The sequence below is a fragment of the Podarcis raffonei genome, chromosome 11, assembly GCF_027172205.1.
Source record: "Podarcis raffonei isolate rPodRaf1 chromosome 11, rPodRaf1.pri, whole genome shotgun sequence".
Taxonomy (NCBI): Eukaryota; Metazoa; Chordata; class Lepidosauria; order Squamata; family Lacertidae; genus Podarcis; species Podarcis raffonei.
In genome coordinates, this window is record NC_070612.1 from 53,992,837 (window position 1) to 54,010,790 (window position 17,954).

Genomic DNA, 17,954 nt, shown 5'->3' on the forward strand with positions numbered 1-17,954 from the left:
ATTTGGTTTTTCAGATTAAAGTTTTACAACCAATATATCCAACATACAACATAAAAGCCAAGATGCCAAAGAATCTCCTGGACTTCCCTCCTCTCCTTTGTAGGTCCTATTGTTAATCATTTCCTCCTGCATCTTTTATGATAATCCAAATCTTTTACATCTCCATTATGTCCAAAATTCACCATTATACTACAAGTGTTACTCCAATCCTACTAACAATTTTAGTTTCGTTTATACAGTGGTACCTCGGGTTAAGTACTTAATTCGTTCTGGAGGTCTGTTCTTAACCTGAAACTGTTCTTAACCTGAAGCACCACTTTAGCTAATGGGGCCTCCTGCTGCCACTGCGCCGCAGGAGCACGATTTCTGTTCTCATCCTGAAGCAAAGTTCTTAACCTGAAGCACTATTTCTGGGTTAGCAGAGTATGTAACCTGAAGTGTATATAACCCAAGGTATCACTGTAATTTATCTTAAAAACCACTGTAATCCCCCCCCCATTCCTTATTAAAATCTTCCCAATTTCTGATTCTTCCGGTCATTTTAGCCATTTCGGCATAATCCCTCAACTTCCATCTGCCATTCTTCTTGGGCCGGGATTTTATCTTCTTTCCATCTCTGGGTTCCTTTTCAAATGCAATGCATAACTTAATATCGGTGCTCCTTTTTTCACAAATACCGCTAGCGAAGATAGGAATATTACAATCAGCAATTTTAACAAATTATTAAACTCCAGCACTGGGTTCTTGGGCCTATTGAAAGAAAAAGGGTACAAGAAATGGAAGGCCTTTCTTGGCTTAAAAAAACAAACAAAACCCGGATAAAAATGGATTTTAAAAATAGATAAAAATATTCCGAAGCAAAGGCCCTGGTAATTTAAGGCCTTCCATCCCCCGCCACGAGCATCCCCTTCGAAGGAAGGAAACCATAGCAACGGCCCTAACGCCCGCTCCGAGTCACGTGATCCCGGACGCTCGAACGGCGGTGGGAACTGCACCAGAAAGTGCGTAAAGGCAATGTAGCGCAGGTGCCCCGCCCACCCACCATATGCCCCGCCTCCGTATGTGACGCAGTTTCCGGTGGGAAGTCCCTGCGAGGAGGGAGGGAGGCCGGATCACGTGGGGAGGGTTCTGTGAGGGGAGTAGCGAGGCGGAGCGAAGACGGAAAGCGGCAGCGTCGGCTCGAGGCTATTTCCCGGCGCGCATTCCGTCCCTCCCGGCTTCCGTCCCTCCCTGCCTGGCCCCTCGCGACGGTGGCAGCAGATGAGGGAGCCGGCGGGAGGCCTCCCGGAGCCCCTGCCTCGCCGCCTCCGCCGCCGCCTCCTCCGGGGCGGCAAGATGGGAGCGGAATGAGCCCCGAGCCGGAGCCGCCGCCGCCTCCTCCTCCTCCGGCCCGGGAAGCGGAGGTGGTGGCCTTGACTGTGGCGGCCGTGGTGGACGGAGAAGCGGCGGCGGCGGCGGCGGCCGGAGCCGGCGGAGGGAAGCAGTGGGGCAGCCGCATCATGCTGGTGAGGAGGATCGGCCTCAAGCCGGGCGGAGGCGCCGCCGCGGTGAGTGTCCCGGGGAACAGGGCCCCTTTCCTCCCCTTCGCGCCTCTTCGCCCTCCCAGGAGGACGCCTCGGGGGTCCCGGTCCCGGGAAGCGGGCGCGCTGCGGGCCCGTTAGGCGCCGGGAGAGGCTCCGGGCATCTTCCTTCGCAGTCGGCGGGGTGGAGGTCGGGTGGCCGCCTCCTCGCTCGTCCGCATTTGTGGGTTTTTTTTGCTCCCCGATCTGTTGGGCCTCGGTGGGCTCTGTGGTAAAGGTCGGGCCAGAAAAACACGGGGAGTTGTTGTTGTTTTTATTATTAGGGAAACATGGGGGAGTTGTTATTTTTATTATTGGGGAAACATGGGGGAGTTATTATTATTAGTAGGAGTTATTATTATTCGGGAAACACGGGGGAGTTATTATTAATAGGAGTCATTATTATTATTATTAGGGAAACACGGGGGAGTTGTTTTGATTGATTGATTGATTGATTGATTGAATTTATATACCGCCCAATACCCAGAGGTCTCAGGGCGGTTCACAGAAAAGATCACAATATATAAACTCAAAATAAAATCAGTAACCCAATAACACCCTCTCCCCCCCAAAAGAGCCACATTTCTTGTAATTCAAAAGCCATTATATGTTGGGGGTAGGCTCAGCCCACTTTCATCCCCACTCCCTTCTTCACTCATTTTCTTCCTTCAGACCCCCTGATTTGACTTCTCCCTGTCACTCCCATGTTCTTTCTTAAGGCTCACTTTGACTGAACCTCTTTGAAAATGGTTTATTATTTTTGTTTATTGAATTTATATGCTGCCCTATACCCAGATGTCTCAGGGCAGTTCACAGAAAAGATCACAATATATAAAGTAAAAATAAAAAACCTCAATAACCCCCCCCCCCCAAAGAGTCACATTTTAAAAGGGTTTCCCCGGCTTGGATGCAAGGGACGCAAAAAACCCCCAAAAACCTTTCAGGTTTATACATTTCACTAATTTTACAATCACTTTAACATTTCAAAAATTGACTTCCTTCCCACTCTTTCTGCAGTTCCTTAAATTTATTTTTAATATCTTCTGCATATCCAAATTAACTTAATTTGCTCATTTATTCCTATACTTTAAATATATACTCTTATGAAACTGCAGGTTATTACAATAATCCTGCCAATCTTCTTATTTGTTTACAATTTATCTGTAAATATTGAACAAATCATTTCCATTCTTTTGCAAAAAAAATAACAATTGTCATCTTGTAATTGTCATCCAGTAAGTTTCTCCCATTTTTGCATATTGCACAAGTTTTTGTACCCATTATTCCTTTACTATGACTTCTGCTTCTTTCCACTTTGGTGGCGAGTAACATTCTTGCCACTGGTAGTTGCATACTGTATATGAATAGGTTTCTATACAGTTTAGCTAGTTCTGTCCCTATAATTTCCAAAATAAAAGCTTCTGGTCCCCATCCCCCCAACATTATTTTAAACATCTTTTTCATTTCGTTATATATCATTTCCCCTTGAAAACTCATACCACAAGACTCCTTAATGCTCCTTTTTGTGCTATAAAATATTGTTGATCTCTGCATGGTGTTTTTCTTTCTTTCTTTCAATGTGTGCTTGGCTTGGGCTCTCCAGGCCTCACCCTTGATACAGGCTAAGTGAGTTCTTGTGTTTACACTGTAGGGGTTGGCTACCTGCTGAAGTCTTTCAGGCTGGTGTGAGAAAAGGCCTTTTTTCAGTTTTTGCAACTCTTATATGATTCATTGTACTATTTGCTGCTTTAAAAATGCTATGCATTGGAGCCAGCTGGATTACTCCCTTTAAGTCTCAGCCCATGGACAATCCACTGCTACAGCTTGCAAATTATGCTAGAGTCTTCTACTCTTTCACAGTTTGTCCAATCTGTAATTTTTTCATTTATTTATTTGAGCAATGGCGCTTTTAAAAAATTAGAGAATGCAAAATGTGCCTAACATATTTTGTGTTCTCAGTTATACGCTAGATGCTGTTCGTATCTTCCAAAGATAACACATTGACGTTATCTAGGAGTGGGCATGCAAAAATTCATTTGAAATGTAGGAGTTGAGCTGTCTCCCTGCACACATTGCTAGTAAACATTGAATGACCTGCCTGCTGGAGCTAATTCAAGTATCAGTTGTGTAGTGTAGAGTGCACAAAAATAGTGTGTGCCTAACCTCTTATATGCAGTGTGACATGATGCTTGTGTTTGGATATACTGCAAGCCTTGGCACAAAGATTTGGCATGTCTTCATTCTAGTGCTGTGCATATCTCATAGCAGGCTCTGGTGATTTATGATGATGTATTCAGTTTATTAGTTGCTTTTTGCAATTTATTAGTAATGTGTTACATACGGTTTTTTGAAAAGACATCTAGAAGCTTAAGTTCAGAAAGAGCAATATGTTGCAATAAAAGCCGTTCAGTAACCCACAGAACTATTGATTCAGCTGCTCAAACTTAGTATCTAAGCAGTTTATCTTTACTGGTAAAGCCATTACAGTGGTACCTCTGGTTGCACACGCTGCGGGTTACAAGCTCCAGTAACCCGGAAGTAGCCGTTCCCGGTTGAGAACTTTGCCCTGGGATGTGAGTGGAAATTGCGTGCCAGAGATGCGCTTTTGCCAACAACGCCTCATGTTATGAGCGGCTTCCAATTACGAATGGACCTCCAGAACGGATTCCATTCGTAACCAGAGGTACCACTGTATAGAATTAGCATTAGTTAGTCTTCCTTACTTATGGGAAAACTTGTAGCAATTGGGGCCCTTTTGTCACATAGTATTCATGCAAGTGACTTTGATCAGATCTATGCATGCAGACTTAACGTTGTATAATAGGGATACATTTTTCACCAAACTCATTAAATGGGCTACAGACAAACACAACATACTCAAAAGTTGAAGAAGAGGAAGTTGCACTTGCTGTACAAGCTGTTGATTAACCCAGGACCAGACTTGCCTCAGTGACAGCAAGCTAACCCAGTCATGGTGATCATCTGTGTGATGGGGCTGCCTCTAGCTGTAAACACACCATATTCCACCACATCCTGTATGGCAGTACATAAATATTTCCCATCACTCACCATGTTCAAGTAAGGTTTGTGACAGCAGCCAAATCAGTACAACTGGTTTAATATTTCAGTTACAGTGGGTGTACTTTGGACATGGTTTATTGGAGTGAAATAAGTCGTACAGGGTATCTCACAGCCCTTTAAAGCTGTACCAGGTTCCCTGTTTGAGTCTTGCAACCTGCTCATGTAGAATGAATTGTTCCTTGGCCAGAATGGTTACTTGCAAAGTAATTTAGGTACACAGGGTTCCCAAGTATATAGATTAAACCAGTTTGTGATTTTTCTAGTAAAACAGTTGTGCAAATCTTGTTTTATGTATTTTAGACAGTGGCAGTCAAATTTTCTGCCCTCAAATTCAGGGTGAAAACCTCTAGGCAATATTTTTTAAACATCCTAGGGGAATGCTTCTCTTGTGTTCTTCAATAGGAGTTTTAGGGCAGGATTTTGTGGACCAGTGGCCCTCTTGAGCACTGGCTAGCATAATTAAGGGACAGGCAAGATTTTGTTCTGTTACAAAGTATTCAGCACACCTGTTGTTACAACATTGTTTCATTCACCCAGATTCTGGTAAGAAAATGTTATCCATAAGCACAAATGAGCTACGAGCTTGGGACAACAAAGGATTGAGCTCCAGAGTGTTTATTAACATTGGAAAGAAGGTCCAGAGTAGTTTTTCTTAAATATTTTGGTGTTGCTTTTCAATGTAATAAAAAAGACAATCAGTAGAAAGTGTGGAATTGCATGGGGAAATAAACTAGTAGGTGAGGAACATACAACTTCTATGTTTCAGGCAAACTGGTAAAAAAATAGTTTTTCTTGGTTACACTAATAAGTATTCTAGAGCAGTCTGTCCCCACTGGTATAAAAAATGTCTGACATTAGATCACAACCTTCTATTTGCATCTTATATCCATCAGAGGCACAAAGTGCAAAATCTCATCCTGCCAATGAATGGCCATGTGAAATCTAACTATAGAGTTCTTATTTCTTAGCTAGCAGTCTCTAATGACTATTTTTAAGTGATATAGGGAGTGTGACAGGTTAATTGAAAAGAAACCAGCAAGACAAACGTCAGCCAGCTTTTCTTCTCTCCCATCCACTTTCTATATAGAATTCATAGAATCTTAGAGTTGGAAGGTACTCAAGGTTCAGCTAGTCCCAACTCCTGCAGTGCAGGAATCTCAGCTATAGCATCCAAGACAGATGGCCATCCAACATCCGCTTTAAAACCTCCAAGGACGGAGAGTCCACCACCTCTTGTGGGAGACCGTTCCACTGCTGAACAGCTCTTACTGTCAAAAATTTTTCTAGATGTTTAATCAGAATTTCCTTTCTTGTAACTTGAAGCCATTGGTTCAAGTCCTACCCTCTAGAGCAGGAGAAAACAAGCATGTTCCCTCTTACATGTGGCAGCCCTTAAGATACAGTGGTGCCTCTCAAGACGAAATTAATTCGTTCCGCGAGTCTTTTCATCTTGCGATGTTTTTCGTCTTGCGAAGCACGGTCCGTCGCAACTGCGCCTCTTCAAGCGGCTTTAAGAAAAAAGCGAACAAACTCGCAAGACATTTTCGTCTTGCGAAGCAAGCCCATAGGGGAAATCGTCTTGCGAAGCAACGCAAAAACCGAAAAACCCTTTCGTCTTGCGCATTTTTCGTCTTGCGAGGCACCACTGTATTTGAAGATGGCTATCATATCTCCTCTCAGTCTCTTCTTTTCCAGGTTAAACTTTCCCAGATCCTTCAACCATTCCTCATAAGGCTTGATTTTAGAGACGAAAGGGATTTGTCATCTTTTGGCAGAAACTTCTTTTGACTGACTATTTAGAGATAGTATATCATGTTCTAGTCTTGGGTGCATTTCTTTTTCACCATTCAGTATTAGGAGGGGGGATTTGAGCAAAATGTATGGGGGAAAGGGGAGTGAAAGGGACAAGGAAGTGTTAGTAGAAAGGAATTTGTTTCCTTTATACAGTGGTACTTCAGGTTACATACGCCTCAGGTTACAGACTCCGCTAACCTAGAAATAGTACCCCGGGTTAAGAACTTTGCTTCAGGATGAGAACAGAAATCACACGGCGGCAGTGGGAGGCCCCATTAGCTACAGTGGTGCTTCAGGTTAAGAACAGTTTCAGGTTAAGAACAGACCTCCAGAATGAATTAAGTTCTTAACCCGAGGTACCACTGTAATTGGCAGAAATTTCTTTTTCTGTCACCACTCTGGTGTTTCAGTACCAGCTTAAATAAACTGAAAGCTTAGTTAATTGAATTGATTGAACAATTGCACATAAAAATGTCTGCCATTGGCACACATACAAAAAAAATCTCCTAATGGCATAAGTTTTAATGAGTTATATAAGCTGAACCATTTAATTTTGTAAAAAGAAACCATATAGGTGGTTGGTAAGCCCACAGCATAGCATTTTGTCATTTTTGCTGACTCCAGGATTCTGTGTACTCGCAGGGGATTATTAAAACAATTCCATTTAATATTGTTGAGTAGCAGGAAACGTCACAAATGAAAGGAAACATTGTGGAAACTGTTGAACTGTTGAAGTTCATAGGAAAATCTATATTCCTATTTTCATAGGTGATTAGGGGAAAAACTTTAGTTGGTGCTATTTCGAAGAGTAGAGTTGTACATAGTAAATGTACAAGTATCCGTTAATTTATTTTCTGTTACTTGTTACATATATAGTCCACCTTTTCTCCCAAGATTTCAAACAGGCCCTCTCTCCCCCCCCCCCGCCCAGCCTCTCCATTTTATTACTGCAATACACTGTGAGGTTGGGTAGGTCAAGGGACTCTGGGGTCACCTGGTGATGTTCATGGCAGATGGGGATTTAAACCTGAGTCTCCATGCTCCTTGTTTACCACTTTTACCTCCTTCAGCACTCTAGCTCCCGGTTAAATTAATAACTCACTTGATTAAACGGCATACTCTGGGATGAAGGGAACAGTTCAGTGGAACTCTAGTAAGTGTGTCAAGTATTACAGCCTGAATATTTTAAAATAATCTCCCAGTTTACACAGACAGGGTATCGTTATGTGTGGGAGCAAACCCTCTGCAAAACGGAAACCCTTTCTTTTCACGTTCTTCCTCTTTCCCTGTGGATTTGTCATTCTGGCCATTTTCAGACAGTACACAGCTTTTATTTCATTTGGATTTTAATACCCTAGTTTAGTAAGTAAGCTTTTATATCTTTTAAGGATTTGTCTAACCCATGTTTAAAAATTGTTAACCTGCCTTGAACTCACAGGATAGGCTTAATTAGAAATAATTTCAAGAGAAACATAGAATTGATGTACTACTGCTTCATTAATTGGCATGTACCCCACAGCAGTATTCTAGTTTAATGCGAGCTCTTAACTCCAATTGATTTGACAAAACCCCCACTGGCCATATGTTTAAATTAAAATAGAATGCCTTGTACTATTTAAAATGTTGTCAGAAGCAAGTTTCTAAGAGTTGTGCTGTATTAATATCACATTTTTTCCCCTTTAACAGCAAGGTATTGGTCGACCAAGTGTGTACCATGCAGTTATTGTCATCTTCCTGGAATTCTTTGCTTGGGGACTGCTTACAACTCCCATGCTCACAGTAAGTTTCCTAACCTGGGTGTTATTGCTCAGAGCTGTGTAGTATTAAAAGTACCTTCAGAATTATATGTGTTTGCCTGCAATAATAATGGTCTACATTAAACAATGGTTTTTATTTCTAATTTCTGGTACTATACTTGGAGGTTAGAGTCCTGCTCATCTTCTTCCATAGCTGCCTCCTTCAGCTGCCATTGCACCAGCAGGCCCTCTCCATTAAGTTGGCACAGGCTAAAGGTGGCTAATGTGTGGCCCTGCAGATGTTGGTGAACTAGAACTTCCACCATCCGTGGCTGTTGACTATGCTGGCTGGGGCTACTGGGAGTTTAGGTTCAGCAACATCTGTGTTGGGGTAACTGGACACCATAAGGGTTTCATTTCCTTCATGAGTGTAAATCGCCCCATGGATGAGCTAATCACAGGTGCAAGGTTAACCAAGCCAGTTTCTTTGGTAACAGCCCAGTGCCATGACAATATCTGTCATTAATGTGTCATTCTGTGAGTCTGCAGTTGGTAGTGTCTGTCTGTTAGTTAATTACTAACAATTACTTGTTCAGTGTTACGTTTTGAATTGCTGAACTTATTTAGAGCAATGGAGATACTTCATATTTGTACAGTAATACCTCTGGAACGTCCGCCTCGTCTAGCATCCATTCCGGCAAAAATCCGTGGCAAATCCAGAAATACTGGAACGGGTTACGTACGGGTTTGGTGCTCCCGCATGCGCAGAAGCACTAAATCACACTATGCGCAGAAGCACAAACTGCTCTGTGCGCAGATGTGGCACTTTGCCCTGCGTCTTTTTCGACTAGCGGCCGGGGCTGCAAAACGAGGTACGACTGTATGTATATATCAGTATCTGCAAAAGCCTAGAAGCTGTTTGCCTACTCATGATTTAGTCATTATGTAAGAGCTGTTATCGAAATCTGCTTAGTTTCTCTTTCCTGTCTTTTGCCTTTTATTGATTAATTTGTAAGCCATCATTTTAAATTATGAACCACCTTGAGTGCAGGAACATGTTGCATAAATATAGCAAATCAGTAGTAAATTGATATGATTGGCAAGAATGTAGGGAACGTTTTGAGTTGCCTCCCCACTCAAGTAGCAGAGTAAAATTCATCAATGAGCTTGAACTACAATATATATGGCTTGAACAGTGTTGCCCGGTGCTCTTTTTGACCCACCCTTTTCAGGCTTCCACTTTTCAGGGGATTAAATTAGCTATTCACAGTGAAAATCAATAAAGCATTGTCTTTAAAATAGAGCCCAATGCACATTTTGCTAAATTTGCTGATGGCAATTAGGTCGAATGCTAAAAGATTGGCAGGCTCCCTTGCCATGCCAGATCCCTAGTACAGTGCTGCACCTTTCTACTTCACTGGGCACAACCATTTTAATCTCAAACACCAATTGTACCTCTTTCTTGTGGAAAAAATGAATTGCATTCTTCGTGTTTTAAATATGAATCTAGCAAGCATATTTCAGAAGTGTACACTATCTTCTGTTTTTGTTTAATTGATCTAGAGCAGGGGTAGGGGACCTTTTTGGCTTCACGGACCAGATCCTTAATCAGGATCTGTCTCATGTACCAAATTTGTCAGGTGGGCAGGGCCTCTGAAGTCAGATCATACAAAAGCGGGGAGACTTGCAAAGGCCTCTGAGCTTAAATTCCTGGCCCTTGATGGAAGAGAAGTTGTTAACCCCCCCTTTTTTTGCAGTGTATTGCAGGCACACCATGCATGAAAAAAGCAACTACAGTGGTGCCCCGCAAGACGAACGCCTCGCAAGACGAAAAACCCGCAAGACGAAAGGGTTTTCCGTTTTGGAGGCGCTTCGCAAAACGAATTTCCCTATGGGCTTCCTTCGCAAGACAAAAGCCCATAGGGAAATCTCCGGGACAGCGGGGAAGCGCAGCGCGTCTTCGGCTGCTCCGAAGGCTGGCGGCGGGGCGGAGAGACCTCCTCCCGCCACCAGCCTTCGGAAGGCTGCTCCGAAGGCTGGCGGCGGGGCGGAGAGACCTCCTCCCACCACCAGCCTTCGGAAGGCTGCTCTGAAGGCAGGCGGGGGGGCGGAGAGACCTCCTCCCGCCGCCAGCCTTCGGAAGGCTGCTCCGAAAGCTGGCGGCGGGAGGAGGTCTCTCCGCCCCACCAGCAGCCGTTGGATGGCTGCGATCTGAAAATGCTGGCGGGCGGCAGCGAACGCTTCGCTGCCGCCTGCCAGCATTTTAAAAGCCCCCAGGACAGCGGAGACTTCTCCGCTGTCCCGGGGCGATCTGAAAATGCTGGCGGGCGGCAGCGAACGCTGCGCTGCCTCCCGCCAGCATTTTAAAAACCCCCGGGACAGCGGAGACTTCTCCCCGGACCTGGTCTGAAGGCGGTTTCCATTGGAACGCATTGATTGATTTTCAATGCATTCTATGGGAAACCGTGCTTCGCAAGACGAAAAACTCGCAAGAAGAAAAAACTTGCGGAACGAATTAATTTCGTCTTGTGAGGCACCACTGTATGCCAAGTGCTTTTAGGGCAGCCTCTTTGCTTCTGATAGGAACACAGGGACTGTCTAAAAATTGCAAGGTGCCATTTGAAGCAACGTCCCACTACTTACGGGGAGGGGAGGCTGTTTGAAATGGTGCTTTGTTCTTCTCCTGTAAGCAGGTGGGAGTCCCCATGAGACCTCTGGGTATAGGGCGGTATATAAATGCTAATAATAATAATAATAGCCCTGCCTCCCTTCCTCCCACTGATCAGATTGGCCTGCAGGCCAGGAGTTCCCTACCCTTCCCTAGAGCTCATGCATATATATATATATATATATATATATATAGACACACATACACACAAATCCTGATTTTCATACTTCTTGAATTCTTGCTAAATTGGAAGACATCTTGGCTGTTCCAGTCCAGACCTTGCAAGTCTTGAACTTAGCATCTCCATATGGGCATATATGTGCAATGTTGTTATGTCAGTTATGTGCAACTTCTGGTACAATAGAAAGCGACTTGCAACCTCCTAAGCTTAAGAAACATTTGCTATAGTACAATCATATAAATATAATGGAGAAATGAATAGAATTCCTACTCAAAATTAGACCTCATTGAGTTCAGTGGTACTTACTCTCAGGTATACATGTGGAACATTGCAACCTAAATGTGCCATTGAATAGAACTTTTTTAAAAAAAGGCAACAGTACATACGTTTTGCCATTGCTTTAGCTTAGTATATTTTTGCTTTCTAGGCACTTTGACTCAGATGCTTGTTTGCTGTTAAATTGTAATATTTGAAGTACAGGTGTGATGTGTTCACAATTGAGGCTAAGAGAACCTCAAATAACTTGCTGTACATTCAGATTTCCTATTTGGATATTGGTTTCTTTTGAACTGTCAGCTGGGTGTTAGAATTTTATCAGATGGTATGCAGAACTATTGTCAGAATAGAAGCATGCTGGGTGCAGTTTGATGTTTTAGATCCTGCACTGTGATGTTTAGAGGTGTAGTGCTCAAAGTAGTTAAACACATATACCATAATATGAATACTGCCGGGCCCCCTCCCCAATTGTTTTTAGTAGATTTAAATAGTTGGAAGTATAACTGAGGTAGTGTGTTAAAGCCTGAACATGCAGACACATCTCAACTTTTAAAAAACACATAAACAGCTTCTAGGTTCTGTTGATTAACTTATTCTTAATTTTTTTAATGAGAGCCAGCTGCTTGTTAACACTGTGTTCATCATGGTATCATGACAGTTCTGTTTCTAGAGAAGGGGAATGTGGGGCGAAAAAAATCCATATAGCTCCCTTGTGTGCTTATTGACTGGGGGAGTGACAGATCTGTTAAAAATACTAAAAGCCAGGTTTGGCAGCTGTTAAAACTACGCTGCTGTATGGCTTTGGATAAGATGAGGAAGACTGAAATATATTTGAATGTGATGAGTTCTGAAACGGAAGTCATGGTACTCTAGATGGGTTAGTAATGGCTAAGTATTTGTTTTACAGTAGTTTAATATATTTTCTTTAATGGAAGGTTACTTTGAATAACAATTTCTTCTCTTTAGGTCTTACGTGAAACATTTCCTCAGCATACATTTTTAATGAATGGCCTCATTCAAGGAGTTAAGGTAATTAAAAAAAGTCGGTTAATCATAACCATTCTTGAACTGTTAATTTTTGTAAGCCTAATAATAGCACAATGTTTCTGATACATTGGTATTGCGGGACTTATCATTTGTATGAGACAAACAGCATTGATGCAGCTATGAGAATGAAAAGCTCATTTTCAGAATTTAAAAAGTCACAAAACTGTTTAGCTGCTTGTTGAGTAGTGTCCAACAAAGTAGCACAAGCACTTCCGGCTGCATAATAGAACTTCCCTTCCCTCTCCTTTCCTGCCAATATATGCTTTGGAGGGCTGGGGATCTCCCAGAACATGAGGTGCACAGGAAGAGGAAGTTCCGTTGTACAGCCAGAAGTTGTGCTAACAGAACTAACACATTGGATTACCACCATGAGGCTGCAATTTAGTTGACATTAAGTCAAATTAATCCTAATTTGGGCTGCCTTCTGAGTAGACATTTATATAATTGCACTGATGTGGAAACAAATGGAGGTGTAAGAACACATTCAGTCTTGGACAACTGACTAATGTCAAATTTGTGATATGTTGGAACCACATCAATTCAAACTGTAATTACCATTGAGACTTTGGTTGAGACTTTTCGGCATGTTATGAGATGGAATAATTAATATTACACTAAAGGGGCAGAATTTGGGGGATGTCAGTGCAGCAGCAGTGCATATGAAATCTTGTCTATCGTGATAAGGTATATTATTGTTTCATTGTAAGTTTAGGGGATAATTTTCTCTATAGCTGTTTATGGTGCTAAGAAGATAATACAATGTGACCCTCCCCCATTGATTTAGGATGCTGCATATTTTGTTTTATTATTGTATCCCAGTGGGTACTTAAGGTGTCACAAATATCTGTAACTAAAGAACCGCAGTGAATAAACCTGTGCAAATTTCTAGTGCACCCTGCAACCTCATGCTATTATGGATAAAATCATAACCTTCAGTCTTGAGACATTTGCTTCAGTGATGTAACATAAAAATCTCTGCAATGATGTCCTTTGGGAGCATTGAATGTATTAAAAACTGAATGACTTACCTGTATCTTTTCTATATTTCAAATATTGTTCTAAATATATAAAAGGGATAATACCAGAGAAAGCAGTTTGCAGAAGGCGTGTGCACTTTCTTTTGGCAAATTGTCACATTTAGCATAGCAGACTCTTGGGCTGAGATATTGTTTAGGGGGTATTGTTGGGGTTTTTTGTTGCTGCTGTTGACATTATTGTTTTGTATATTTATTTTTAGATCTTACAGCGGTTTATATGGGAATAGTTGGAATTGTTCATTTTTGGTTGTGTACTTTTTGATGTGTTTTATTTATTCTTTATGACTACTTTTGCTATGTTTGCAATTAGGTAATGTTTGTAATCTTTTCATGCTGTAAGCTGCCTTGAGCACAGTTTTAACTATGGAAAGGCGAAATACAAATTAAATTATGATGAAGTTATGTAGAATGGCGGCTGCTGTGTGCAATTGTAAAATTTTCAGCATGGATGAAAGTTGCCTACTGGAAGTGCCAATTTGTAAATATTGTGGGTATATGTTAATTGTCGACAGCGTGATTACCTAGTTCAATAATCTTTGCCTATGGAAAAAGCATTTCTTGTGAGGGGTCTTTTGCATAGAGAAAATTCAAACTTTGGGAAATGGTTCAGAGTTCAGACACTGTATAGAAAGTGGTTAGAGAGCAGAAACAATTGGGAATTGGGAGTCTAAAACATCTGGAAGGTACCAGTTGGGGAAGGTTGACTTAGTGGAACCTTGAGACTGGTATGCTACTTAACTAAGACTTGTGTGGATTTCCTGCCAGACAATTAACAGTAATCTGGTATTGCAGCAATGTGGAATGGATTTGGCAGACTTTATGCTTTAGAAGTCTGACAATTTCTCTCATGCTACTTTGTGCTCCAGAATGTAAGCAGATGAATAGCTGCTTTGTCTCCCGGGATAATTTATGTTGTTGTTCTGTGCTGAATGTATTTTTCATATTGACATTCATCAGATTTGCACTAAAGGGAAATGGTTCACTCTTTGTCTTCAAACAAAAAATGCAGCCCAGCAGCTGTAGCTGCCATTTTTTGATAGGATGGTTTGAGAAGAAATTTGGAAAATGTTAAGGGATAAAAGTAGATTTGGAGTTGACCCATTATTAGTGTTAAATTTAAGTGTTTTAATATAGTAGAACTAATATATTAAGCGATTGTACAGTAAATTCTTGGCTGGAATGGGGCTATGAAAATCTCATCCCTGCACATACTTTTAAATTTGGAACTTGTGGTTGGCACCCATGAGTTTTTAATTGATTATTTGCTAATCAGACGCGGGTGGCGCTGTGGGTAAAACCTCAGCTCCTAGGACTTGCCGATCGCATGGTCGGCGGTTCGAATCCCCGTGGCGGGGTGCGCTCCCGTTGCTCGGTCCCAGCGCCTGCCAACCTAGCAGTTCGAAAGCACCCCCAGGTGCAAGTAGATAAATAGGGACCGCTTACCAGCGGGAAGGTAAACGGCGTTCCGTGTGCTGCACTGGCTCGCCAGATGCAGCTTGTCACGCTGGCCACGTGACCCGGAAGCGTCTGCGGACAGCGCTGGCTCCCGGCCTATAGAGTGAGATGAGCGCACAACCCTAGAGTCTGTCAAGACTGGCCCGTACGGGCAGGGGTACCTTTACCTTTACTTATAATGTGAATTTTGCTTTATGCATGTAGCAATCTGTGGCTATCGTGACCTTTATGAAACTCTAAAATGCCATTTCTAGTTGGGAAGAAATTGCATTTCTCATTCAGCTGAGGATCAGTACATATGTTCACTAAACCAGCACTTGCTTAGCATCTTCACCTTTGCCTTTGAAACAGTCTTATCTTACTCTTCCAGAGTACTGTGAGATTGCACAAGTGTTTAGTGCAATATAGTTGGCATGCCTACCCTGCATGTGCTCCCCCCCCCAAAAAAGAAAACATTCTACCTATGTTCCTGATTGTTCTCTCTGGCTCTTTTAAATTATGCTATATAAGAAGACACAACCCAGCATGTATAGCTAATTTGCTTATTACCGTGTTGCTCTGAATAAATTGTAGATTAAAGATAAAAGGACCAAAAATGCCCTAAAAGCACTTCTATTTCATTCTTAGGGGTTTTTATCCTTCCTGAGTGCTCCACTGATCGGTGCTTTGTCTGATGTCTGGGGAAGAAAGTCTTTCCTCCTTGTTACAGTTTTCTTCACTTGTGTCCCAATTCCGTTAATGAAGATAAGTCCATGGTAAGTGGTACAAATGACAGTAGGTGTTTTTGGTGTATGAAGGAAACTAGAAGAGATAAATCACTTTTCTCTAGTCAATTATCTCAAGTTAGGGTTCAATTACTGCTGCAGGGTCCAAGTGTGTCAAGTCTGTTTAATTGGGTTCTTCAAAATGGAATGCTTAATTAAAGGTTGTAGAGTGATGATACTCACACAGTTTTACAACTATCAAATAATCTTTGCATAGTTACATTACACCTTTCTCCTTTGCAGGTGGTATTTTGCTATGATTTCGGTTTCTGGGATTTTTGCTGTTACGTTCTCTGTGATATTTGCTTACGTAGCTGACATAACACAAGAGCATGAAAGGAGCACTGCATACGGACTGGTAAGACGATTTCTGAAAATATTTCTGATGCTTTGACAGTCATATTTATTGGTAGTCCCTCATTATATAGATACTACACTCACTATGTTTGAATAAGGCACATCCGGTTATTTTTGGGGTTGAGCAGATAGGCTTATCTTGCAGCGGTGACAAAGTCAAGAAAAGATGATGTGTTGGAGGAGGGAGAACAGAGTCTTAGATTTCTTTATTCCTAGACACTCAGCCGAGAAACCGTATCCTGCACAGGTAGAAGGTTGAGCAGTCATCAGTGTTAATTGTAGGTATCCTGTCTCAAAAGACGTAGCTGGACCAGGTTACTTAATGGATTGTTTGAGCTCTGATTCTCTTGGTAAGGCATAGCAGGAGTTTAGTTTATTACTAATTGCTGAGTCTGTTGCTTAGCATGGCAGCTTAGGAAGGGAGGATGACATTAAGACAGCTTGTTAATCTGACATATGCTAGGTAACATTTCTTTGAAAGTAGCTTTCAGTATCCTAGTTTCTTCCTGGATCTAAAGGCAGTATGGGCGGTCATCTCTTCCTTCGGCTGTGCCTCCAATAAGGTTGTCAGTGTAGGTTTTCACTAAGGGAGGCTTCTTATTTTCCTGCCTACCTGGGATAGGCAGCAACTGACCCCTAATAAGCATCTAATCCCAGAATCATAGAATCACAGAATTGTAGACTTGGAAGGGATCCCGAATATCTCTTGCCCCACAATGCAGGAATGGCTTTGAGTAATGATAAAGGCACATCTGAACATTTAAAAAGATCTGAACCAATAGTGGAATATTAATGCCAGTTGACTTAAGTCAGAATTCCCTCTACTGAGAATCTCCAGTCTCAGCCGAGCAGGTGACTTGGTGTTTCCTTCCCTGATATGCTATACTTGCAGGGGCTACCAAGGGTTAAAACTGGGATATTCCTTGTAATTCAGCGCTTGTGCTTGTATTCCCTTTTGCACTCACTGAGTGAAAGCGTGATTTTTAGAATGTGTGTCTCCCTGAATAATAATAACAAAGGAATAGTAGGTGAATTTCCATAGTTTCTCATAACAGCAATGCAGGTATTACCACTTCTCAGCTTTCCTCTTGCAGTATGTACTGAATAGTGATAGGTGAATAACTATGGGATGGCAGTTTCATAGTGGACAATCTTCGTTGCATCCAGTGAAGGCATCCTAAAAGCGCAAGGACTTCTACCTGAGCAGCAGGATGTTCTCTCATCATGTGCATCCTCTCTCTGGTGTGCTGGTTGAACCCCTAGAACAAATTGGGGTGGGGTTGTAAGGAGTCAGAGAGGAAGTCCCCTTGTGATTGTGTTAGATACAACCCTGAATTGCCAAGATACTGTAATGCTTTTGGGATGCGGTCTTCTATGAAGTCATTTCCTCTGCTGCTTCCTTAGTACAGAAGTACCATGGCAACCCCTGAAAAATAGAGTGCTTACATATCTTGCACCTTGCTAAAAACATTTTTGAAGTGTTAAGCTGAAGTGGTGATGAAGGAGGAAGGCATCTGTTAGACAATTTTTTTGGTGACTTTTAGGCCTGCTGCCTTGCAGTTTCTTATATTGATGGGTTTTGTGGTTTTATTATATGATTTTAATTATACACTGAGCCTAATTGGGATGTGTTTGAAACCCACCCTGGAACCATTTAGTGATGGTTTCAAATACAAACAGAATATTCTAAACTTATTAATTTATTTGCTATGTAAGCTTTGACTGACAGATTCGCTGTTGTTGAGCAGACATGTTTTGTGGCATAAAAATAGTTCTAGATTTCTTTTAAAATAAGGATGTGTACTGTTAAGGTACTTTCTCAGGGTTGTTGTCTGACGTTTCTCGGTTTACCAAGCCATTCTTTTAGCCTCGGGTGCCAGCTTCCTCCCAGTCATTAACTATCTGAGTCTCTGCATTTAGCTGATAAAGTTGGGTCACACTGGCTAAACCAGGGTTTCCCAAGCTTGGGTCTCCAGCTGTTTTTGGACTACAATTCCCA

General features: G+C 42.1%; 1 protein-coding gene across 2 annotated transcripts in view; it reads left to right on the plus strand.

Moving 5' to 3' along the window:
* The first annotated feature begins 1,134 nt into the window (after window positions 1-1,134).
* The window catches only part of MFSD14B (major facilitator superfamily domain containing 14B), a 35,012-nt gene continuing 18,192 nt past the window's right edge, over window positions 1,135-17,954 (plus strand). The window contains exons 1-5 of one of the 2 annotated variants that reach the window (XM_053407621.1): window positions 1,136-1,547; window positions 8,121-8,213; window positions 12,262-12,324; window positions 15,462-15,589; window positions 15,842-15,956. In XM_053407621.1, coding sequence (XP_053263596.1) covers window positions 1,347-1,547; window positions 8,121-8,213; window positions 12,262-12,324; window positions 15,462-15,589; window positions 15,842-15,956 — 600 coding nt within the window. In that variant the 5' untranslated portion in view covers window positions 1,136-1,346. Of the gene's footprint in view, window positions 1,548-8,120; window positions 8,214-12,261; window positions 12,325-15,461; window positions 15,590-15,841; window positions 15,957-17,954 lie in introns of both variants that reach the window. The other variant, XM_053407622.1, reaches the window with a different exon arrangement.